The sequence below is a fragment of the Xyrauchen texanus genome, chromosome 26 (assembly GCF_025860055.1).
Source record: "Xyrauchen texanus isolate HMW12.3.18 chromosome 26, RBS_HiC_50CHRs, whole genome shotgun sequence".
NCBI lineage: Eukaryota > Metazoa > Chordata > Actinopteri > Cypriniformes > Catostomidae > Xyrauchen > Xyrauchen texanus.
The window spans coordinates 34,820,133-34,846,653 of NC_068301.1; the positions used below are offsets into that span (position 1 = coordinate 34,820,133).

General features: G+C 39.3%; 1 protein-coding gene across 1 annotated transcript; it reads right to left on the reverse strand.

The window, feature by feature from the left end:
* Positions 1-1,328: 1,328 nt before the first annotated feature.
* Positions 1,329-21,606, reverse strand: lrp12 (low density lipoprotein receptor-related protein 12). The gene is made up of 7 exons (XM_052093555.1): positions 20,688-21,606; positions 15,520-15,576; positions 12,440-12,575; positions 11,142-11,344; positions 8,881-9,982; positions 8,054-8,186; positions 1,329-4,520 (listed from the first exon to the last, which is right to left on the reverse strand). Exons 1-7 carry the CDS (start codon positions 20,752-20,754, stop codon positions 3,600-3,602), a joined length of 2,619 nt encoding a protein of 872 aa, XP_051949515.1. The 5' UTR covers positions 20,755-21,606; the 3' UTR covers positions 1,329-3,599.
* Positions 21,607-26,521: the final 4,915 nt, after the last annotated feature.

Consider the following 26,521-nt stretch of genomic DNA (forward strand, 5'->3'; position numbering starts at 1 on the left):
GGGCGCGGCCCAGACAGAAAACGGAGCTCTCGTGCTTGTCTGACGGCGGGATGTGTCTCTCGCACAAGGAACACTTACGGAACAACATCTTGAAAAAGACGTGAACACGTAAGTGCCTCTTCTAGATATATAAATATAGATTTATATTTATATAACTTACATTTATACACACAAGTACAATTTTGCTTTAAAAGGATACTCTACACCTGCCGACGCGCTGCGGAGAATCAGGATGCTGAGGTCCGTTCACCAGCGAAGCGTCAAGCGGCGAGGCGGAGTGATGTTCGCCGGAGCACTGCAGGGGAGCGGAGAGTCTTCCCGCTGCCGTGAAGATTCCGTCCGCTGACTATTGTGAATCGACGTTGAAGGTAGAGGGCTTCGAGACAAGAGGTAATCGCTGTCTTTAAGGAAGAAATTCTGAGGAAATGGTGTCTGTGCACCTGTTTTATAGCGGTCAGTTTGCGCCGAAACGAGCGGTCAGTTTCGCGCCAAAACAGGCTGGCTCAAACACCATAGCCAATATTAGAATATCGGCGTTATTGTAGAGAGGTTTCAAATAGGTTGTGTATGAAGGCACTCCCATATGCGCAAGTAACGCAATGTCAAGTGGACTGAAGTCGTAAGGGAACTTATAAGATTAAAAAGAAAATCTCACAGGAAACAGAACAGTTTCCACCTTAGTTTGACTATATCAGCAGGGTTAGCAGTGAAAAGAGCCTACACGCTTTCCTCAAAAATCATCTATATTATTATCGCAGTGTCTTTTGATCACCTTTTGAGATTTTGAAACTCTCGATGAAGATTGGTTTCATGGCCCTCCTCCAGAAAATCCATCATAGACCATCAAGTCTCTTTGGGTATCTTTCAGATAACATATTTTAGGAGCTGCTAAACATGGTAGACCAAACACTAAATCCAGAACATGATTGTTCATTAAAATTATTCGTTTTTTTATGGCTTTATTGCTCCTAAAGGAAGTATATATCTTCCAATTATTTGATCTAATTAGCAAACATAATGGTGTGCACTTGGTGGGGAGGTTGCTTTTAAGAAACTATATAACATGTTCCGAACTCACCAACCTACACAACACCCTCTTGTAGTTAACAACACTTAGCCTTGATCACTCCACAAATTATTCTCCGTCGTCTTATTCAAAACAGCACATTCAAAATATAGGTTACAATTATTAGAAAACAAAAATTACACAAGTGGAATTAACCCTTTTTTTATTCTCTTAGTGTAGTAAACAGCTTCCTTTTTCTCTTTATATATATATATATATATATATATATATATATATATATATATATATATATATATATATATATATATACACATATATTTGTGTGTTTGTGCATGTGTGTATAGATATATTAACACTGCATTATGAAATGAAAAAACAAAATAAGCACAAGACAACTGGACATGCTTTTCAAGTAAACGCTATTGAAATGAAAACCAATAATAAATATACACACTCACACAAGAATTCTCAGTACCAAAACATTATGGTTACCAAAGAGTTATTGGTAACAAAACAATAAATACAACAAACAAAAGTGGCTGTAATACAATACATAATTTTTTCTTTAAAAATATTAGCTCCCTCTCAGATTATACTCTGTTTAAAATAAATGTCCCTCGGCCACAATCGTGTGTAACAAACCAACAACCACTCTAGCAGGGACCAAACTAACATTAAGTTCAACAAATGTACAATTTTTTTATTTTATGTGATCTTCCACTTTTTGCTAGAAGTTTAAAGGATCGGTTCACCCAAAAGTTAATATTCTGTCATCTACTCACTCTCATTTCGTTGACATTGTATGACTTAATTACCTTATTTTCTGTGGAACACAAAAGATGTTTTGCAGAATGTCCAAGCTGCTCTTTTGCACACAAAGAAAGGGAACGGGGGCAATAGCTGTTCAGCTCCAAAAATGATTACCATGTGCCAAAAAGTAGTCCATCTGTGCATATTTTGTCAAAATGTAGTTATGACCAAAATTGGGGCTCTAAGACAACGATCTGTCCCTTTACAGGCAGATTTGGCTCAACTATGCTCAGAAAATCGTATGTGAAAGCTGCACTAATTACAAAATGTACACTAAAAGCGAAATACCTTGAAGCCAATTTCAGTGTTGGTGTAGTTACTGGATTTTTCCTTTGTAGGGCAGCACAGCTCTCAAATCTTATGTGTTATGTTGTTTATGTTTTCTTACATTCAAAAATGGTGTGTCCAGAAATAAAATTATAAAAGTGTGATGTTAATGCTGATCGTTGACAAGCAAGAACCAATGATGTGTCATATTACTGATGTCAAACCTTTTGCAAAATCTTAAAAAGTAAAATTCCCGGTTTAAAACAAGTTATGCTCCATTAACAGCAATAGTGGCATAACGTTACTACAAAAGTAATTCTGGCTCATCCCTCGTTTCTTAAAAAAAAAATATATATATACATTAAGGGATTTACAATGGAATTAAATGGGACTTCAAAAGTATAGCCAAAAGACAAACGTTATACGTGTTCACATGAACTAAGTTATATCCAAAACCGGGATTACAGGTTCCCGGTGTCATGGCAACAAAGTTGTAATATTGTATATAACACAGATAAATTGCGTAAGCCATTTTAATTACACTAAAATCATGTTAACAGGTATAATGTTTACATCTTGTTGCTATTCTTTTGAAACAAAGTGTATTTTAGTGTTTACAGTCTGGCCCCATTAGCTTCCTTTAGAAGTGCCTTACGGTAAACGCAATTTAGAATTTTTAGAGGGATGCTTCGTAATATTTTTTGTGGAAATCAACATTATGCCACAAATGCTATTGATTGAGCTTTTACTTGAACTGAACACAGAATAACATGCCATTCTTGAATGTACGCCAACACAAATGAGATTTGAAAGTTAATAATGATAATAGGCTACTTAAATTTCTATCTGTTCCTCACACAAAGCAATAATTTTTTGGTCCTTTTTTGCGCTTTTAGAAGCTTGAAAGGTCCTGGTCACTTTATGACTTTACTGTAAAAAAAAGAGCCGCTGAAATTTCAACCACTGTGTTCGATGAAAGAGTGACATGAGGGTGAATAAATGACAAAATCTTAATTTTTGGGTGAATATTATTTCAAATGCAACAGAAATGTCTGACATCAAATGACAAATAACTTAAAGGTAAGGTAATATCTCTGGCAGCGGTCGAAGTGTTCAGTCTATCTTTGTTCCACACCGTGCAGGATAGATATTTTTTGCGCTGCTTTCACGGCTTAAGAACTGTAGAGTGGCTCGCTCTCTGCACAATGTGACCTTAATTTGACTTCAGAAAAATAGACTTTTACCTGGTAAACATCTCAACGAAAACTAATATTGCACAGTGGGGGGGACCAGGGAGCTCTTGTACTCTTCTGTATGACACATACAGAGCGGTCTTTAAAAGTACCTGAACTCTAAAGCTCTCAAGAGTACACACGTCTAAAGACATTCAACCTCCGCTCCACTAGAGGGGACGAAAGAAATGGCGAGCTGTGAGCAGGGGAGCGTTTCAGAGTCATATGGGTCACGTACCAAGTCAGGGAGTTCCTCAAGAGTCTTAACAGAGCAGCAAAGACTCGTCATCACTTGTTTCTGTTTTCGCCGTTGCCTCTAGACAAGCATCAGGGATCCTCGCTGTGTGGACTATTCCACAGTGTTCACAGGGGCCGTCCCTGCCCACCAGCCGCCCTCTCAAAGAGACCGCTGCAGACACCAGGTGGGGCCCCAAGACTTGCTCCAGGCCTGGTTCCAGCAGGGGTCTGGAAATCTCATCACTGTCCAGAGATCCAGCGTCTGAGACGGGAATAAGGAGCTCCACGTCATCCTCTTCCTCACCCCTGATGCCGACACCAGTGCAGGTTGCACTTCCCTGTTCCAGCTGACGCAGCGGGCTGTGATTCTGCCCTATGCTGCTCGATCCACCATCCCCAGAGCGACCCAATGTGAAGCGAATCCAGCGGAGGCTGCGGCTGACCCGGCTAAGAGCACTGCTGAAGGGGCTCCTCACAGTAGAGACGGAGGTACACAAAGGTCCGTTCACTCCCGAACTTTCTGAGATACTGTCAGAGATACTGTTCTCACGACTGACAAGTGGAACTGAGCTGGCAGAGACAGACACGATGGCTTCCACCGCTGTAGTAGGGAGAGTTTTTTGTGGAAGCGGGGCCATTAGGCCCCCAACAGCTCCAGGGACATCCCTGCGGGGATGGTGCTCGCTCTCGTTATCGGTGTCGTCGGAGTCCAGGGGCAGGAGTCCGCGGTGAGAGCAGAGTCGCTCTGGCTCCAGTGCTGTACCGCTACCAGCAGGTCCCACTTCAGTGTCCGCAGAAACCAGGGCTAAAGAACCAGACCGCCGTGAACGTGTAAAATTGAACAAGCGTCTCCAGATGTTACCGTGGCGGCCCGTGGTGGGGAGTCGGATTGAGGTGAAGCCCAGTTGAGAACGGACTGCCAGTCGGAGGTTTTCTAAAACAGATGCCTGGAAGAACAAAGTGGGAGTGTTATATTATGCTATACTACAAAATGCAGAACAGCAAATAATGCAGTAACAGAGGCCTGAAATATTAAGGTCATATTAAAAATCCATTAAAAATTAATCCTGAAGCAATTGTATCAAAATCTTTGACACTAAACAAACACATTTTGCTTTGGGGCACAAAAACATTTATGCAATAAATGCAATGCATAACTCTGATTTTGGTTAAACTTTTTACATAATGTTTTCACAACATTCCCAATTTAAACACATTTGAGCAATTCCACGAAAATGTCAACCATACCATAGAAAAATAAAAGTTGAGCAAAGGCACAAACTTCCTTTTATAAAGTTGACTTAGATCTATACATTACTATTTTCTAGTACTATAATGGATTTTTTTAGGAAATGGCATAGTTTATCCACCTCACGTGTGGTGCAAAATTTCTAAAACAACATTTTCAAGCAGCCATATTTTATAATTGCCACAGAGGGATCAAATGACACTTTATTTCACTTTAACCCTCTGGGGTTGACGGACGCGCCGGCGCGTCCTGCTGGATATTTTCGTCCTTACAGCAGAAACAACATAAAATTCTCCATCATTTTGGGGCATACAGATAAGTGTAAGACATCATTAGAGACTATAAAGTGCCTACTTTTATTTGTGTACACTCACAATAACAACAAAACCTTGTGCTTTTGTAAAATAAAGGAAATAAAAAGGTTGAACTTTCAGCAGCCTCTGTGTTCACGAGCATATTTCTGAAACACGTAACAAAAATTAACTGAAACTCCGAGAATACTTATCACACAAACATGAAACATATGTCTACTTTTAAATAAAACAATTCAAATGTATGAAACAAAGCGATGTACAGTTTCTCCTGGCTCAGCTAATTATCTCTAATATGATCACACCCATGGGCAGAGGGCGCTATTCATACGGTAATGTGCTGAGGCGATGAACGCAAATGGTAAACGCCCCTGACTGTACCTTAAAAAAACATCAAGTTTGTTAATTTTTTGGAAGATCACACGATACACAAGTGCTGAAACTCCTGGACAGTGACGAAGAGTTAACATTTTCCTCAGAAGAAGAGCGATGAACGTTTGTATTTTGAAGAGAGACTTGATCCAGCTGAGGATACAATTTTGGATGAGTAAGAAATTTAGTTTTACATATATTAGTTGACATACTTTTTTTATATAAACATGTACATATTTTACTAGTGGGACTGTTTCCAGACTTTCCAGCCAGGATTCAGAGTATTGAAATTTAAAATATGCAAATACCTAATAAGCAAGTTTTAGTTACATTTAAATGTTGTTTCGGCTAAAGCAGGTATTTAAATTGTATGTTGTATAAATATTATATGTAATATGGTATAAAAATAATATGAATGTTTAGATTATATTTTAACTAGTGTTTATGCTGCCTCATTATCATCAACAAAGCTTGTGCTTGCAAATATGTGTTCAGATTAAATGAGTAAAATGCACTTCAAATATGCCTATATTAGAAAATCACCATCTTATAATGATTTCTGAAGGATCATGTGACACTGAAGAGTGCAGTAATGATGCTGAAAACTCAGCTTTGATCACAAATTGCATTTTACAATATATTCAAATAGAAAACGGTTCTTTTAAATTGTAAAGAGTTCAGAATATCACTGTTTTTACTGTATTTTGGATCAAATAGATGCAGTCTTGGTGAGCAAAAAAGTCTTTATGTAAAGTAAAATGTATAGTCAGATTACTTTTAACTTAAAACTTGATTTTGATCATTCATTCTCTTTCTGTCACATTCCTCATTGATAGGCACAGGGGAGGAGTCTTTGTCTCTTCAGGGATGAATTACAATTAATATTCATGATAATTCACGCCTCTTTGCGTATGACCTTTCTGACACTAAAAATGTCTTACAAAAGTTAAATTACTATATTGTTTTGTATGAATGAGTGATCAGGATGGTTTTCACACCATTTTGTAGCACAAACTATAGGCTATAAGATCCAGTTCTCAAAAGTCTTGTGGACAAATGTTTAGTATGTGTTATATGGCCTTATTTCAATGACTTAATTTAGTTTTTTCAAAAACCATGCATAAACTTTATTTTCTCAAAAATACAAACATGCACAAACATGTTGCTTACATATTATTGTAGCCAAGTTTGTGCTGAATACAGTGTTATCAGACTTTATCCATTCATATGTTTTTGAGCAACTGAAAAAAGCACAAATGTCAAGGCATGTCAAAACTTCTCCAGGGCCCAAAACACCCTCAGACCCCAGAGATTTAAGCTAACAAAAATCCTTTTCCAGTGAGAAAAGTTAATATCTGAAAAATATGTACACTTTGTCATAACAGTGCTTTTTTTATATTATTAGAGCCACATTTATAATGTTACTGCATTTCAGCACTGTGTCATGTCCATAACTTTTTAGAGGTTAAGATCACTTCACTCATCATTAAAATAAGTTGATACTTTCTGTACAAAGCTAACTTATGTTGATGTAATGTATGATGAACAAATGGTCTCCCTTTGTTATTTGAAACGTACTTTGTTAGTAGCATAGCCTTTAAATTGTTTAACTTGGGTCAAATGTTTTGGGTAGTCTTCCACAAGCTTCTCACAATAAGTTGCTGGAATTTTGGCCCATTCCTCCAGACAGAACTGGTGTAACTGAGTCAGGTTTGTAGGCCTCCTTGCTCATACACGCTTTTTCAGTTCTGCCCACAAATTGTCTATTAGATTGAGGTCAGGGCTTTGTGATGACCACTCCAATACCTTGACTTTATCCTTAAGCCATTTTGCCACAACTTTGGAGGTATGCTTGGGGTAATAGTCCATTTAGAAGACCCATTTGTGACCAAGCTTTAACTTCCTGGTTGAAGTCTTGCGAGATATTTCCTCAATATATCAACATAATTTTCCTTCCTCATGATGCCATCTATTTTGTTAAGTGCACGTCTCATTCTGCGTTTTGGTGAGTTAAGACTTAACATGCTTCTGTGGTAATTAAAATATGCCTTGGGCAGAAAAATACTTGATTTCTATTACAAGTCTCATTTGGGCCCGTTTAAACTTCAAATAGCATTATCCCCATCATTTTATCACTGACACAGAAGCGTTGTTGTGTGCATTTGTGATGTGAAGTGTAATGATGACTCCGGGCAGACACATCGCAAAGGTTTGCCCTTCTAATCAGGTGTTTATGCTGTATTAACATTAAAGGCATTGATCATGATTTAAGATAAATCAACGCGTTAATCGCATGCATTAATCCTGACAGATCTAATTGTAACATTCATCATTAGACACGTTTTTGTACATAATGTATAGCATAAAATTATTTTATTTAATACATTTTAATTAACAAAATACAGGAAATAAAACTGGGCTTTTTTATCTGCTTAATCATAAATAATTAAGGATTAATTATATTAAAATAATCATGTAATGCAGCCCTCAAATCAAGACTCCTTTTGGACTAATTTGGTTAAAAACCAAATTATTTAGCTTCCATTACCTGATTTCCAGAGCAGACAGGAAAATCTTCCACTGGGGGGATCAGGCCCTGAGCAATTAGCTGTCCGTAAGAGGGAGGAGCTTCTCTTCTCAGTAACTCAGCTTCCACTCTGGAGAGCTGGGTCTCAAATGACCTGAAAAGGAACAAACCAATATTTTGGTAGTCCTCAAGAAAAGAAAGTCTCACAAGCAAAAATTGTAACACTTTAACAACTGTTTTTTTATGCATCTGGTCGGGGGTCAAGGTTTGGCAGGTCATTTTTGTCAGTTAGCCCCTGCTGGTAGATGCTGTAACTACACTAGGGTTGCCAACTTTTCAGCACACGAATGAGACATAAATTAATTTTGAAAAACGAATTTTGAGAGCTTCGCTTCAGAACACAATACCCGTTAAAATTTGCCAAACGCATCATTTCAGCCATAATACGGGACAGGTTGCAACCTTAAACTACACCATTATACAGGCAAAAAGCATGCATCTCAAGTGACAGCCATTCAAAAGTAGCGGTGTATTAGGATAAAAAAAAAAGTTGCAAGCAACTTAAAAACCACAAATATTTCATTTCATTATTGTAGAATATTTACAAGGGGCTTTTCAAAGTGTTATGTATTTTTCCTGCCTGTTGCAAGGAGTTCTAATATAGAAGGATCGGTCACATGGCATTTGTGGATCAGGTGATTCCATCCTTTAAATTTGTGTAGATGGTTTTACTTCTGGTTGCCCAGCACTTCAAATAAATTAAAGATTACTTTCTGGGATTTCTACACTAACAAAATGATTAGCTATTTGCACAATTTTACTTGTTATAATTCTGTATTTTTGCTTACCTGCGCTCAAACATCCTGAGTGAGTACAGTTTGCAGGTGCAGCCTAGAGCAATCACCAGAAGCAGGCCGCAAATTAGACTACCAATTACAGCAGCAGTGATGACTCTTGTGGGTATGATTACCGGGCAGCTCTCCTCATCGCTTCCATCCCCACAGTCATCTTGTGCATCACACACCCAGCTTTCAAACACACAGCGGTTGTTCTTGCAGTGGAAGTTCCCAGGCTGACAGAAAAAGCAATTCTTCTCGTCCGAGCCATTCGGACAGCGGTTCTGGTAGTTGCAGCGGTCAGAGTGTGGGTAACAAGCGCCATTTCGTGAGCACGGGAACTCATCCTCCTGGCAGTTGCTGCAGTTGAGCTCATCCCGGCCATTGGGGCAGTGCCAGTAGCCGTCACAGCGCTGTTGCTCGGTGTAGCAGCCCCAGTTCCCTCCACATGGGATTTCCCATGGTAGGCAGAAACCGTCTACTTGATAAGTAACATTAAAGCCGCGAGCCGCGTTGATTTTGTCTGCGTAAAAATGGATCCTAAGCTGTCCTGATGATGAAACTACTGCAACGGGGGCCCGAGAGTCAAAGGCCGTCAGCACACGTAACAGACGCCTGGGGTTCTCCTCCAACCCATCGTAGACTTTAACATAGTCGCCATAGCCTGTGCCATCTAACTTAAAGTCCATAAAGCGCAGGATAACCTTTCGGTGGTCACCGGTATCAATCAGCCAGGTGCAATTACTACCAGGGGGATAGAAGTCAGGATAGTTGGGTGAACTGAAAGTGCCATAGAAGTTGCGCAGCCACTCTCCACAGGAGGGCACATCACAGTCAATCTCGTCACCCAGGTCCTGACAGTCAATGCTGCCATCGCATTTGAGGGACTCTGGCAGGCAGGTGTAGACGCGGGTGTAGCGTGAGAGGCAGGGGAATTGGTTGAAGGCGCAGGGCTGGAAGGAGAAGAATGCGGAGGGGTTAGGCTGCAGGCACAGCTCCTCGTCTGAGTTATCCCCACATTCATCCATGGTGTTGCACTTCCACGATTCCGGGATACACTTTCCATTAGCGCAATGGAATTGATCTGACTTGCAACTCGCTTCCTCTGATTTCCCTACAAATGACAAAGAAATTTTTTATATTTTATTAGAGATCTAGTTTACATGATGTTTAACAACATGAGCAACAGCAGAAAGCAAGTTTCTGGCAGCTTTAATAGACAAATGATTTATACAGCATCACTATAGCATAAAATGGGATTGCTTCTCTGAGGATACTTTCTTGTACCGTAAGAAGTTCCCCAAATTATCAGCATTGCAATAACTAGAATTTTAAGTGGTGGGGCTACCATGAACTTGCCACCATGAAGCTAGAGCGCTCTGGCTGGTTGCCAGGGCAATCCTGTGTGGTTACTAGGTTGTTCATGTTTCTCTGTGGTTGCTTCCTGGCCCAAGTCAAAAGAGCCTACCTGCAAGTCTTTTATTTCCTGGTCACTAAACATGGCTTGGGTCCGTTCATTCAATGCCATACATTTTATGGTATTTTTTCCCATTTTATCTTCTGCCAGGTGAAAAATCGTACATCAAATTGCTTAGAAAATCAAGAGCACACCTCTCTGTGGCATAAATGGTGCATGATAAGGTGACTGTGTATTCCTTTCCATCAGAGTTTTAAGTGAAACGAGTCAAGTATGTTTAAAATCAAGCGGATATACAGTGAAAAGGATTTCACAACTGGGCTTCCTACCATTGAAATCAATTAATTCACAGCATTCTTTGACACAGTGTAAACTATTGTGTAGGTGCCCTCATGCCCAAAATTTAATACTATAGTGGCTTCCGTATGACTTGTGTGGGGGGTGTCAATGCCCGCATCAATTGCAGCTATTACCTCCAGGACGAGTGTTGCACAAAGCACCACTGATTCACTCATTAATTGAAAGTATGGTAATGAGGAGATGAATCTTTACTGCCTGGACTTTAATGTATTCAGCAAGGCTGATGCAAGGCATGTGGTTTGATGGAATACCTATCCCCAAAGTTAAAGCAATAGTAATAGTGTCACTAATTACTTAAGCTTACCACATCTTTTTGGAAAGGACAGAGTCGAGCTTGTGAGTTTTTGAAAAGCAGGTTGTTTTTTAGTAACCAAATACAGCTGGGAGGCAAAGAGCATGCACGTGAGTGTCCCATGGCAGAATCACACAGTGAGATGGCTACTCAAGCGCATCTTGATGCAGCTGTATCTTAAGGGATATAAAAAGCAGGTCATACCTGTTATGTAAGAGAGCCTGAAGCCCTTTCCAGTCATGCTGTCATCAGAGTGGAACTTGATCCACACATGATCCTGTGAAGAGATGTATGGGGCCGGAATGGATGAGCCACATGCACGGTACCCATCCAGGTTCTTGTAGTTTCCAATGGAGATCCAATCCAAACCACATCGGTGCGAGCTCTGAATCTCAAAGTCCTGGAAACTAAAAGAAGAAATGATTTGTTAGTAAAGAAATATTGATTGTGCATGTGCACAAGAGCATATAAACATACAGCATAATAATCTTTGATCTAAACAGAAATAGCTCATTTAGAGTTCATTATGACAAGAAACCGAATTGGCATCTTGTGTATTGTTACAAGTGAACTCGAACAGCAAGCGACTCATGACTTGCAGATGTCTAATTCAACAGTATAAAAGGTCAATGACATGATAATTTATTTGTCTGCATCTGAAAAATGCAATTCACACAAAACAATTACTAGAATATACCTCTCCTATGAACATGTTTTCACTTTCTGTGTTCAAAGTCATTTTGTATTTTTTTTTTTGGGGGGTTTAAAGTCAAGTAATAACCGTCAAGAGACATTAATAAAATAAAAAATAAAGACATTTTAAAACTGGTAGAATCTTTTCCAAATATGTGTCTCAAATTTGTGTCTTTCAAATTCATCTTTATAAGAAACGGTGAACATGGTTCTCAAAAGGCAGAATTAGTGAGGTTGCTGTGTTTACCAGAAAAACAAATCCTCTGGAAAAAGAAATACCCATTGGGTCTATTTTTGAGCCATTACCATGGACACAATGTTCTGATAAAGACGCAAACAAATGCTCAGTCTGAGACAAGACCAAGAAGATGCAGAAACAAAAATAGAAATAAAGTGTGAGGTGGCAATTACTCTTTCCTTAAAAACAGATATACCATATTTCCCCCAAGCCGACACAGAATTCAAAATATAAAAACCTGTGTTGAAAAGCAATGACCAATACAAAAAGGAAACACATCTTTAGTGTTGTATATCTGTATCTATGAAAGCAGAATATTGTGTATAGCTCAAGCAAGAGTCCTTGTAGTGTAGATGCTACGAAAGATGTTAGCTTGCCTTACTTTGCAAACAAATTCCACCACTGCAGAAAGTTACATTAAATAAGGCCATAATTCAGCAAAGAGGGGCGGTTGAGCCTTAATTTAGACATATCATGAATATGATGTTCACTACAATAAATATTTTCAGCTCTTGATTATGTTAGAGGAGTGGTGAATAGTCTTTATTGCAGTATTGTGTTGAGATGTTACCTGATGGTGATGATCTCTCCAGCATTTGCCCTTATGTTCCAGCTGCAGTTGATGCGAGATGGGTACTCAAAGGGCCAGCCAGGGCTGGTTATCACTCCACTGGACGCCCTGATCTGCTCAGCCACATCTCCGCAGGCTGTTGGCAACCACCCAAACATAAAGGTTAGGACCACAAACACACAATTCATACACATTCATGGTGATTCATACATAATGGCTCTGTTCCAAAACCTAGAGAGCTGCACTGTTGTCTACGGTCCATACTGTATACAACCTCTTATGTGACTGATTTGGTTGCTATATATTGACAGCAATACCGTGGTCCTCACAAAAAATTTTGATATTTGAAGAAACCGCCATATTTGTGGTCATGTGATCCTTTCAACCCAAAACATTCAAGATGGCGGCCCATGTTGTAGCGGCATTGAAGGGGTGGGTTTACCCCCGTCGATTTAGTCTAATGATTAGTCGAATACATTCTCTAGCAATTGCTATAATCAAAACATAATCATTGTCCTCTTACCATGTGCATTTATTCAGGTTATTTTATGATCATGAATGCTACAGGTCATTTGTGTATTTGACCAATGTCAGGAATGCAGTAACAGTGCTTGCTCATTTAGCCTGCCTTCTGAAGAATATACATGCATGTTGTAATTGCTTCATTGGTCATTGATCAAATTAAGCAAGATTTTTATTGTGTTTCAATTTTAGGTCATTAATGTACCACTTGTATTTACTGATACAAATGTATTGGAGTCCCTTATTGCTTACTTTGTTTTGTGCAATAAGACGTTAGTTAGCCAATTTATTTGTTGAATATCCTTTAGTCATCATGTTGCTGCACTTAGCCTCCGTATCTCCCTCTGAAGCACGTCTAATTGGGGTCATGTGAACATAACGAAGTCTAATTCTTCATAATCATTTGCACCGACTAATTGACTAGTCGTTCAAACAACTGAATGACTTGAAAATTGGTAGTTTGCACATTCCTACTAACAATGATGCCTAGGATTTTAGCTAAAAAGAGGTGTCTTATGCAGCATGAATAAAAATAAATCCTACTTTATTAAAAAGGCTTGGTGGCTGTAGCATGACTATGATGCTAAATAGGCAACTCACCAGGTTTTGAAACATAGCTAGAGTGTGAATTTATTGGTCAAAGTAATATGAATAGCAAAAGAGTAAATTACTATAAAGGCTTTGCATTTAAACCCAATTGTGTGGATTTGCATCATTTACAGATATTTACAATTCTATTCAATGCTAAAAATAAAGCTGGTAATCTTTCAGTTAACAGTTACCCAGACAAGAGTGAACATGTGTGCTGCAAACTAAATCTGAGCAAAATAGTGATCTTGCTTATGCCTTACATTCCTTTGTCAAGAGCATATAGTGATCTGTGCTAAGACACATACAGCTGCCTAGGGTTGCAACGGTATGATCACGGTTTCACGGTATACGGTATTAAACAATTACTATTATCAGTGAAAACAGAAGGGTTATTTTATTTATTTATTTATTTTTGAGCTAACACTTTATTATAATTGAAACCATTTATTTTATTGAAGTATGTGTAAAGAACAGTCTCCCTTTTGAAAATAAAACTAAAAGAATTATAATATTAAATTGAATTATAAACATGTTATATAAATAAAGCATGTTAGTTTATATGTTAAATTAACTACTAAATGAAAAATAACATCAGCTGTGTGAGCTTTTGATGTCCTATGATTATTAACAGTTAACATATACTGTAGGTGTGCGACATTGAGGCCAGTCTGCTCTTGTCTGTCCCTTTAACTCAGTGGTTCTCAACTGGTTTTGCTTCAGGACGCAGATTTTACATTGGTGGTCAAAGTGGCGACCCGCCATATATTAAACATAACCTGTATTTACTGTATCTTGGGTTGCATTTCCTTTTTTGTTTTATATAATTTTGTTCATGGTTTTTCAGTACAAGGACATGCATCAAGTGACAAGTCAACGTTTGACTTTCAGCACACAACTGAATAACACAGGCTGCATGACTACGATAAATGATTACTGCAAGAGTTAGGCGCGAAGAGACTTCAACATTTCTAAATTGCACAAATAATAAATACATATACATATTTGTCTCTGGCTTGCTTTTGCGCACGTCAATGATTACTCCTCCATGTGTCAATGATGCCGAGATCTACTTTTATATTTAATTTAATCACTGAGAAGGTTTACCTGCAAAATTAGTAGCACCAAACATCGAGTAGACGTATAACACTTTTCCTTGAGCAGAATATTGCACTACAGATCGCTAAGTTTGTTCGAAAGGGAAAGCCAGATAGAAATAGGTTGCCAGATTTCACAAAATAAGTATTACATTAGGCGGAATATTTCCAATTTGACCAAGTATAAATCTCAAACTGGGGGTGTTGCGTCTCTTATCTGGCAACCATGAGCATGGTAAACGCTTGTGGAGACGCGTTATGTCCCAATGCAAGTTAACTGAAATATCCAATGAAAAATAAAAACGCTTTTACGATAAATGAGCCTCGGGCCACATTAAATCATGTGGAGGGCCTGATCCAGCCCGCGGGCCATATGTTGCCCATGTCTGCTTTAGCTGTTTGCAAGATTATCATTAAATCTACGTCGGCAGTCCTAAATAGTCTATCACTTGAGCGGCCGCCGAAATATCTTCAATGGGAGAACCATGGCATTGCTCTTTCCCTGCTGTCCGCGACCCAGTCCGAATAAACCAGTTGAGAAACACTGCTTTAACTCACACACACACTCATGTCAGATCCCATCGCCTCGCTTCTCTCTCTGACATTTTCTCCGCTACATTTGTGTGTGTGAAGCAAGTTGACGAGTCTGACAGGCAGACAAGGTGGAAAGGAGATGCGCAAGCGCATGTGGGATTCTCCGTCCGGTTGCATTTTACCGCTGCAACCCTACAGATGTCTAAAATCGGTTTCTGCGCACTTTGAAGCTTTGATATTGTGAACAGTTGGTCTACACGGAGTTTAACCTGAGATAATTAACAAAATTAATTACACTAACGAATGTAAAATAATCCTGAGATTAATAACCAGACTTACCGTTAGACATCCCTGATACATATACATTCTCACTGAGTTGTGAAGAATCTGCATTTCCTGCAAGAACAGAAAAACGAACAGGTATTTAGATACTTAGTGAATCTTAAAAACAAATATCGGCACAGATTAATCTGTAAAACCGATATATCGGTCTACCTCTAGGGCTATGACACATATATATATATATATATATATATATATATATATATATATATATATATATATATATATATATATATATATGATGCTTAGTGTTGCAGCAACTAATATGCACAAATTAACTGAAACTTTAAAGTGTTTGGTAACACCTCAGCAGGGCTTTGAAAACCCTTGTTTGAAATTTCATCCACAGCCCTTGGAAATAAGCAGAAACAACATGAAGTTGTTAAAGCAATTTTACCATGACACAGCTGGTTACCAGTCCGACTCAAAACACTTCCTATATCTGTGAAGCATATTACCACAATTAAACCCCCATATTGATTTAAGACACATTGCTTACTGTTAAACAAAACACATGTAAGTCTATTCTGACACTAAAATTGGAATGGATTAATATGAAAGGTTCAAGAGAACAGACATCTCTATAGAATTGGTAAACTGTTAGGCCTATAGCATGTTATAACTTGCACCTATTTTGTGACCTTGCCAAAAACAGACCCATAGCAAAAAAAAAGTATAAGACTGATTGCAATATCTTGTTCCAAATGTATTGAAAAGTTTAATTAAACCTGTATAACCCTTGGCTAATATAGGCAGGTCTCCAGACTAAAAAAATAACTTGGAAACATTGACGAAAAGAAAAAAGACAGTGGAGATTTAATAAACAATATATATTGTATAGTTGAGGAAATACATGTTTGCATTAGAGGTCGACCGATATTGTTTTTTTCAGGCCGATGCCGATCTTTTGAAATCCGGGTCGGCCGATGGCCGATTAATGCTGCCGATTTATTTTGGCCGATATTTGGCCGATATGTGCTTGTTTTTAACCTCTTATTTGAACCTTTTATTTGAAAGATAAAATGGAACACAAATAATTACTTAAGATAGACAAAATTTCTCAACAAATACACTTACTGAACACTTGACCAATCTGCACTTGTACACTTAAAATTAAAAATGTATAATGTAAAAACATAATGTATAACAAATATATTAAATAAACAAAGCAGGTGTTACGAACTGCTCCGAGACACGAAGGTTGAGATCCAAATGCAGCTTTAATTAAGGGGCAATCCAGACATGTAATCCAATATTCAGAGCATCCAAGAGAAGCACAGGCATAACTAGGGATGGTATCGTTAAGGTTTTAATGGTATTACTACTCTTACCGATACTGCTTATCGATCCGGTACCTAAACGGTATTCTTAACGGTTCTTTTTGTTATATATATATATATATATATATATATATATATATATATATATATATTACACAAATATAAACGTTATATAGGCACAGTGATTTAATTTCAGGAAGGTCTACTAACATTACTGTTCATGTGTGGTCTAAAAGAAATCTAATAAAGTAATCAATTGTAAAATAACACTGCATAGTTTATCATAGATAGATTAATGCTTATTAATGCAGAAGTTATTCATTCAAGAGCTGTAAGTGATTTTCTCTTTGCCTTTTGTTGTTTGATTCGCAGTAATGGCTCAATCGTCACATGTTTATTAGACAGCTTCCCCTTTAAGACCGAGTTCAGATCTAATAGACTCCTGATGCAGCATATTTTCTCCCAACTATTTCCATAACTACGTCCATTTTAGACATAAACTGTGTTTAAGTGAATCTCCAAGCCGGTCGTTTTGACATATTTTTGTGTATAGTTGATCGTTTAGACGCGCACATGAAACCCAAAGTAGCCTATACTTTGCTTGTCTCTTTGCGGTCTGTATCAGAGCGCGCGCCGCCTTGGAAACGGTATCTCTTGCGCTCTTTTTATTATTAAACGCGTCCCGCAATTTAGCAACAGTAGCATTTTACAACAATCACCGATCGTGCTGATTCTGATGTTAAGTTTGAGTTTTAGGGAGAAATGTCAGTGCACCGCTGTGAAGGGAAGGAAGTTGTGCTAGACAGAATGCGGCTTATGTATAAATATTCTTTTTATAATCTTTGGAAGGCGAAATCTAAAATAAAATCAGACTAATAATCACAGATCTAAACCAGGCTACATTTGAATGTTTAGTTCTGTCACTCATTAAGCTGGGCTCGTGTTGGGCTCGTTTTGTGCTCGCTGTGGCACCGCGTGAGCGAGATCTCTCTCTCTCTCTCTCTCTCTCTCTCACTGCGAATAGCTAAATTGCATCACAGACAAATGGTTTCATATTATTATTATACATAGAAATGGCTGGCGAGATAAAATAACTTTCTCTTTATAGCAATAAAGAATGTATTTTCTTAATTTCTCCAGTACCGACAGCAGAACCGATAACGTCCGAGCTTACCAAAGCCAGTCCTTCAATAGCCTATACTGCGTTGGTATATTTTTATTACTTATTTATCTGCATTGAGTGACAACCCTCTCTAATATAAGACACACAAACAGAACAAATAAAAGTCTCAGATTCACTGTCTGTAATTGCAAAATTCTTGCTTACTTATTGTGACATGATAGCAACCCTTCTGCTGTGATAATGCAACTTCAACTACGCTATCAATATCCAAAGTAGCCGAACGTCACGTCAACTATCGCGTTTGTCACGTTTTTTTCTTGAAGTTGGCAGTAACATATCAAAAGTTTTTCATTAAATCTAAAGATGTTATACAAATTTAACCCTTACTGTTTTCTCCAAGGAATTTAGCTCCTTCCTTAGGCACTGGATGAGGTCTGCTCACTCTGCTGGAAAATGACTCTAGGGGCAGTGTGCGTCGAACACGTGTTCCACAACAACACTAGGCTGCCCACAGATGCGCCTGCCTAATAATCGGCTTGATATGCGTGGATATTGGCCGATGCCGATTATGTAAAAAATTCAAAAAATCGGCCGATTAATCGGTCGACCTCTAGTCTGGAGCCCTGACAGGGTTATATTTTATACTTTAACTTGTTCTAACTGATAACCAGCATGTCTCACGGGTTTGAAAATAATACTTTTTAACTACTAATCTTGAAAAATACAGTTAGAAAATGTTGAAATAGTCGACCAAAAAATTTAATGGGATTTAAAAACTAGGCTTAAATGGCATATGGCCATCTACAGCAATGTGGTATATGTTGGGGTTTCCCTCACTTCAGTCTGCATGATGGAAATGGCCCACATGCTAACCTGACCGCTGCCATACAACAAATGCACAACAACTGATGGACACAGTTGATTTTTCAGTTAATCTATATCAATAGGGCTGTTGTAATATCACTACTAACAGATCTGACAAATTGAACAGATGGATCAGTCCTTTAAGAACCTTCAAAAGCAATCCTGAATAACAGGAGTGCGATTAACAATCACATTTAACAAGCCTTTTTGAAATATTACCTTTAAACTGCCAAAGAGTCTCACATCAACTGTTTGGACAAAGAGCACATGATCTTATCACAAGTTGTGGAAAGTTAGAAAGAGTCCTGACAAAAACAAAACTCCCCTAAAACATTATGATAACACCACTAACAGGAACAAAGCAGAAATCTGGAGGGGATAAAAATGAAAGTGAGAAAACGCTGAATTTGTTTTGTTTTCAGTCAAGATGACTGCTTGGGATTAAAATAACTTCTGTGTTCAATATAAGTTAAGATCAATCGACCGAATTTGTGGCATTGATGATCACAAAAATTATTTTGATTAGTCCTCCTTTTATTAAAAAAACATATTACAGTTAGCTACAGTGAGACACTTACAATGGAAGTGAATGGGGCCCGGGGCCTATCCCATGAAGCATGTTGAACAAACTCAGGGTTACAGGATTAGTTTTGAGTAGACAAAACCAATCCAATCACGTTTAAATGATTAGTTCACCCAGAAATTATAATTCTCTCATGATTGACTTGCCTTTAAGGCATCTCAGATGTGTATGTCTTTCCTTCTTCAGCAGAACTGAAATGAAGATTTTTACAAGCACATTTCAGCTCTGTTTGTCCATACAATGAAAGCGAATGGGTACCATAACGCTGCTGGATGTTTGACAAATATGTGAAATGTTTATAAAAATCTTAATTTCAGTTCTACAGAAGAAGGAAAGTAATACACATCTGGAATGGCTTAAAGGTGAGTAAATCACGAGAGGATTCAATTTTTTGGTGAACTATACCAGTAATTGGTGCCATGACATTGCTCATCAATTTCTGTCAACTCAGGCTTTGATCCTGAGTTCAAGATTAGTTCATGTGCACATTAACATGAATGAGTGATATTGCAGTAAACAGCCAATCGTGTCAAACATGAAGAGGGAGATATATTCACTTTGTTTGTCCATTCATTCTTTCATTGCAATGTTGGGATTTGAGGAGCATGTATGATTTCATGAGGACATACATCTATCAATGTGTTACTGAACGATAATAAACTGCACAAAAAAAGTCATAAAGACAAAGAAAGCACGAACAAATCTGGCGCACTGTTTCTCCAAATTAGTTATTTGAATCTGTTGACTGCCAAAACAGTTTTAATTTTAAGACATAATTTCTGTTTTAAAGGTTAAACAAAACAAAATGGAAATGTTTCCTAGTACCCCATGGACCCTGCTCAAGTACCCCTGGGGTGCAAAAACACCCATGGTTGGGATTTACTGCTGTAGGGCACCTATAAACAAAAGAAGTCTTTGTTCCCTTCATTCACCCCTATCTCAAACACACAAGCCATATCATCACATTTTCTCTAGATGTTTAAAAGTGTTGGTCTGAGAGTTTCACCACATTGCTTTACATGGCTGTAGTTAAATCAAGTCCCATTTTAACCACAATGTCTGTGAATGAATATCAACAGTCTATGTTCCCATAGAGGCACTACCATTGAATGCTTTACATCCCTAATCTGTTATTTCACTGATATTACATAGCATTTAGGGGATAGTATATCATACTATACACTTCAATTTACTCATAACCAACAAGTATTTCATACATACACACACACATATATATTACAGATACAAACATATATACATAAAAACAGAGATCTCATGATATTTGAGTGTAAAATAGAGAAATGTAGTACTTTACCCATGACAATGAAGAGCAGATGTGTCCATAATACACAGATCTCTTTTAAGCTCAAAGTGAAGGCCATAATGACTCTTAAACGATCAAATGTGCTACGTTGTAGCTTTACTACCGTTATTATTTACACAAAATCTGGGTTTGTGTTGATATTGATTAAACACTACCCGTCCAACATTTCCTTTATATTAATATCTCTATCTCACTAAAACGCAAGGGTTGTAGCCAAATTAAGAGAGCTTAAAGCTTTTTATTTAATCTTTAAATTATGAGAGAATATACCCGATTAAAAAAAATTAAAACGATAATTTTCCGAAATGTAAAAGCACAAACCAGTCTTAGAAGACCCAGTTCACAACAAAGGAGCCGCTAATGCTAACGGGCTAATGCTAATGTCAACCTACACATCTAATCTAATAATATCAAACCCACTGACCAAATTAATTCATCTACGAGGCGAAATGTCGATTTAACTAATTAATAAGATCGTTAAATAATTTCTGATGTCAATTACGGGCATATTTAAAAAATAAAATGACTAAAGGCACCAGTGTTTGACTAGCCGGTTGTGCTAGCGCTTTTGTTGTTGGCAATCGAGCTCTTGTAAAACCCACACAAACAGTGTCCTTAAAAATCCTGAGACGAGATCAACACTAATCTATCGATGATCCGCCGTGAAAGCGCTAATTCCAAGAGTTTAAATGTGTTAAACAGCCCTAATCCAGACAAATATAGCCACACACTGATCTACAGCATGATGGCACTCACTGACATCTGATCAATAAACATTGAGTATAATACTACATATCGTCCGCTTGTCTGACTGTAATGCTCAAACAAACACAATTAATTTTGGCCTTTCCAATCGGTGGTGTGGTGTGTTGTTGCAGCCGGGTATTTACCACCGCAAACCACCCCTTCTCTCCACCCCTTACACACTCTCTCTCTCTCTTCAACAATGCTTTATTTGCATGACCTTAAAGGAGATTACAGTTTTGCCAAAGCATTATTCTAGGACTTGCATATAAAGGACTACTTTGACATACAACCTGATATGTCCATGAACTTTATTTTGATCAACATCAAAGTTTAGCTTAACATTTATATGAATAAGGGAAAATTTTAATGTATATTTAAGTTGATGTAACTGGTCACCTTTTTTTAGTCAGGGATCTCAATTTTTCAGGGATGCGGACCCCTTAAATATATAACAAGGCAGGGCCCCATTAAATCCTCCTGAGACCAGAGTGTGACTGCTGTGTGTATTTTCCATTCCCTTATATTATGTGTAATATTTAACCCCTTACAAACATGCCAAAAAAAATACATAAATATGTTTTAGACAAAATTATTTTCCTAAAAATGTTTGTCCACATATGTGGATAGCGGGACTAAATTGTGAAATGTATAAATAAAGTTTAATATTTTAATAATTTGTGAAGTTTAATAAATAAACAAAAATCTATAGAAAGTCAGATATTTTGTATTTATTTATTATCAAATTGCTTGTTTCCAGGAGTGTTGTTTATTCATGTTTTTGAGACGTTACAGAGATCAGAAACTAGCATAATTAATTCTAATTCAAAATAATGTCCAGCATCTGTCAGGATACACACTAGGACAACAAGGTTAGAAGGATTCAGAATAACTTTTAATGAAGCTTTCATAGGACAGTAGGGAAGTTCAGATGCATCAACGGGCGCTGTGAGTATAATACTGATGAATGACCGTCTTTTCTCTTGCAGATAACGGCAGGCTTGAGTGTGGTAAGTATCACAATCCAAAGGACGCAGAGTATGAACACCAGGGAGATGGAGGAGTCTCTGGACGAGGGAAAACAGGTAAGTAACACAAGGGTGTACTGAGGAAACAGACTGGAATAGTCTCAGGAACAATCGTCTGAAAAGCACAGAGAGCAGGTTAGTGGATATTTCCTCGTTCAAGGTTTGACAGAGACTGGAGGTGAGTTGTGCTCTTAAATAGTGCTGGTGATTGCTGGATTGCTGGATTGATGACAGCTGCAGGTGATTAGTATTCGGGTGAGTGTGATCTTTGTGTTGTGGATGTGAGTGAGCCTGATTGCCTCCTGACATTACCCCCCCCTCCAGGGTCCGCACCAGCGGACCGAGGACCCCAACGTCGTGGTGGTCTGCCTCGAGGTCGTGGGGCTGGTCGATGTGGATGTTGTTGGTGGAATTCAGTGAGAAGAGTCGGGTCCAGGATATCGTCTCGAGAAACCCAAGATCTTTCTTCTGGCCCGTAACCTTCCCAGTCGACAAGGTATTCTATACGACCACCCCGACGTCGGGAGTCCAGGATTTCGTGGACTGAGTAGATGGGGTCCTCTTCAATGGTAGGTAAGGGAGGGGTCTGGTCAGAATCAGGCTCTGTAGTGGGAGGAAAAACAGAAGGATAATGAGGTTTCAGGAGAGATACATGGAAAACTGGGTGAATCTTGAATCGAGGAGGTAGGTGAAGCTTATATGTGACTGGATTGACTTGATGGAGAATTTTAAAAGGTCCGATATATCGTGGGCTCAATTTACGACATGTTTGGCGTAGACGGATGTCTCGAGACGAGAGCCAGACAAGATGACCAGGTTCAAACACAGGGGTGTCATTTCGACGTACATCTGCAAATCTTTTGTGTCTGTGTATGGCCCATTGGAGATGATGATGGGCATCATTCCACACTCTTTCACTTTCTCGAAACCAGAAATCAACTGAAGGGACCTCGGAAGGCTCACCGGACCATGGAAACAGTGGTGGCTGGAAACCTAGGAAACATTGGAAAGATGTTAGCCCTGTGGTGGTCTGATGCAAGGAGTTTTGGGCGTATTCTGCCCAGGCAAGGAATTGATTCCACGTGTCTTGATGATCTTGACAGAACGTCGTGGAGGAAACGATTAATTTCTTGAACCTTCCTCTCAGTCTGCCCATTAGCCTGGGGATGATATCCCGATGTCAAGCTTATCGTCACTCCGAGAAGAGAAAGCTTTCCAAACCCGAGAGATGAATTGAGGTCCTCGATCGGACACAATGTCCTCAGGGAGGCCAAAATGACGAAAAACCTGGTTGAAGAGGCTCTCGGCTGTCTCAAGAGCTGTAGGAAGGCCTGGTAAGGGGATCAGTTTACAGGCTTTGGAGAATCTGTCAACTATAATGAGAATGCAGGTGTTGCCTCCTGATGGAGGTAAATCAGTAATGAAATCAATACCCAGATGCGACCACGGCCGTTGAGGAATAGGTAGAGGTAATAGTTTCCCAGAAGGTAAGTGACGTGGAGTTTTAGATATAGCACAAATTTGACACCCCTGGACGAAGCATTGTACTTCCTTTCTCATGCCTGGCCACCAATATCGTTGCTGTAGGTGAGTGTAAGTCTGTGTCGCTCCAGGATGACCCGTACCATCTGATGAATGAGCAGATTCGATGAGAGGTAGGCGATATTCGTCTGGGAGATACGTGAGGGTGTCTGGGCATTCTGGTGGAGTAGGTTCTAGTCTCGTGGCTTCCTGGATTTGATCATTAATGTCCCATTGAATGGGATTGACAAAAACTGTAGTGGGCAGAACTGGTTCAGGTTCATCAATGGTGTCTGGAAGGGCATGGAGTCTGGATAAAGCATCCGCACGGGTATTCCTGGATCCTGGACGATAGGTGATATAGAAATGGAACCGAGTGAAGAATAAAGCCCAACGGGCTTGACGTGGATTTAGTCTCTTGGCTTCTTTGAGATACTGAAGGTTCTTATGATCGGTAAGTACCGTGAAAGGATGTTGTGCCCCTTCGAGCCAATGTCTCCACTCTTCCAAAGCCAATTTGATGGCGAGGAGTTCCCGGTTACCCACATCATAATTCTGTTCAGCTGGGGATAATTTTTTTGAAAAGAAGGCACAGGGAAGAGGTTTATGGGAATCCCCCCTGGTGCTGAGAAAGTATGGCACCTACTCCAGTTGTGGAGGCATCGACTTCAACGATGAAGGCGAGGTCTGGGTTAGGGTGGCGTAGAAGAGGAGCAGAGATGAACTCGTTTTTCAACGTCTGGAAGGCATGGTCAGCTTCAAGGTTCCAGGACAGGGATTTTGGTTTCCCTTTCAGGAGAGAGGTAAGAGCAGAGGTTATGGTACTGTAGTTGTTAATGAACCTGCGATAGAAATTGCAAGCCAAGGAATCGTTGGAGCTCTTTTACTGTTTATGGAGTGGGCCATGAGGTGACTGCCGCGACCTTTCCTTCATCCATCTTCACCCCCTGCTTACCCACAATGTACCCAAGGAAAGTAACCGAATCTTGATGGAAGATGCATTTCTCTGCTTTTAGGAAGAGGGAGTGATCTCGTAATCGTGGGAGAATACTGGAGACATGTCGTTGATGTAAAGATTCGTCTTGGGAGAAGATAAGAATGTCATCAATATATACTATCACAAATTTGAGGAAATTACGGAGTATTTCGTTCATGAAATCTTGAAACACCGAAGGGGCGTTGACCAGACCATACGGCATAACAAGATATTCGTAGTGGCCAGAGGGGGTAATGAATGCGGTCTTCCACTCATCCCCCTCTCATATCCGGATTAGATTATACGCACTTCTGAGGTCAAGCTTGGTGAAGATACTAGCGCCTCGTAGCTGTTCGAGTGATGTGGGTACGAGAGGAGTGGGTACCGAAACTTGATGGTGATCTTATTCAAAGCCCGATAATCGATGCAAGGTCTTAGACCACCATCTTTCTTTGCCACGAAGAAGAAACTAGATGCTGCTGGTGAAGTTGATGGACTAATGTACCCCTGATTTAGGGCTTCTTGTATATACTCTTCCATGGCTCGTTGTTCTGGGATGGAGAGAGAATAAATGTGGCCACGGGGCACCGATGTATCAGGTTCCAAGTCAATGGCGCAATCCCAAGGTCTGTGTGGGGAAGATGAGAGGCCTTTTCAGGACTAAATACGTCTGCAAAGGAGGCATAACAGGGTGGAATTTCCATGGTCCGTTTTGCTTGAGGGCTCTCGATAGATGTCACAGCAATGGAGATAGTTTGAGACGAAGTAGAGGCAGGTCTTGTAAGCTTAGGGAAGCAGGTAGAGAAACAAGTAGAACCCCAGCGCAGAATTTCTCCGTTGTTCCATGAGACATCAGGATTGTGCTGGATGAGCCAGGGTCTGCCAAGAATGATCGCAGAAGTGGAATTTTCTAACACCAAAGGAGTGAATGGTTCTTCGTGTAGACAAATGACTCTTAAAGTGATTGATTTTATTCTGTGTTTTACATACCCAGGATTCAAGGTCTTTCCAGTCACTGATTTGGCTGTGAACGGGGTTGAGCAGAGGATTTTCAGGAGTTGAAGTTGCCGGCAGAGGTCGCCCGAGATGAAATTACCCGCTGATCCTGAATCAATGAGGGCTGTAACTGAGATGGTAACATCAGTAGAAATCAATGAAACGGTGGTGGATAAAGGAGCAATATTGAGGGGACTGGCTACCAACGAACTCACCAAGAGACGAGGTGGACGGACAGGACAACCACCGATGTAATGAGAGTTGTCCCCACAATACAGACAGAGATTATGGGTCATGCGTCTGGTTCTTTCTGATGGAGAAAGACAGGTATGGTCAATTTGCATAGGCTCAACCCCGCGGTGATCTGGGATATCAGCAGGCCTAAACGAGGAAGCATATGATGATTGGTGAAGATCTGGGTAACAATTTTGAACTCGGCGAGAGACTCGGATAGATTGTTGAATAAACTTCTTAAGGCCCATGACATCATCATAAATTGCGAGTTGTAATCTGAGGGCTGGATTTAATCCTTGACGGTAGGTTGTCATGAGTGCTCTCTC

What these genes read in the sequence shown, in the direction of transcription:
- lrp12 (XM_052093555.1), bottom strand. Translation starts at nt 20,754, where the DNA reads ATGGCCTTCACTTTGAGCTTAAAAGAGATCTGTGTATTATGGACACAT. An exon ending in TGTATCAGGGATGTCTAACG is followed by an intron (nt 12,576 to 15,519) that starts GTAAGTCTGGTT and finishes GGTTGCCAACAG; the next exon opens with CCTGCGGAGATGTGGCTGAG. An exon ending in CTGTCTGCTCTGGAAATCAG is followed by an intron (nt 4,521 to 8,053) that starts GTAATGGAAGCT and finishes TTGTTCTTCCAG; the next exon opens with GCATCTGTTTTAGAAAACCT.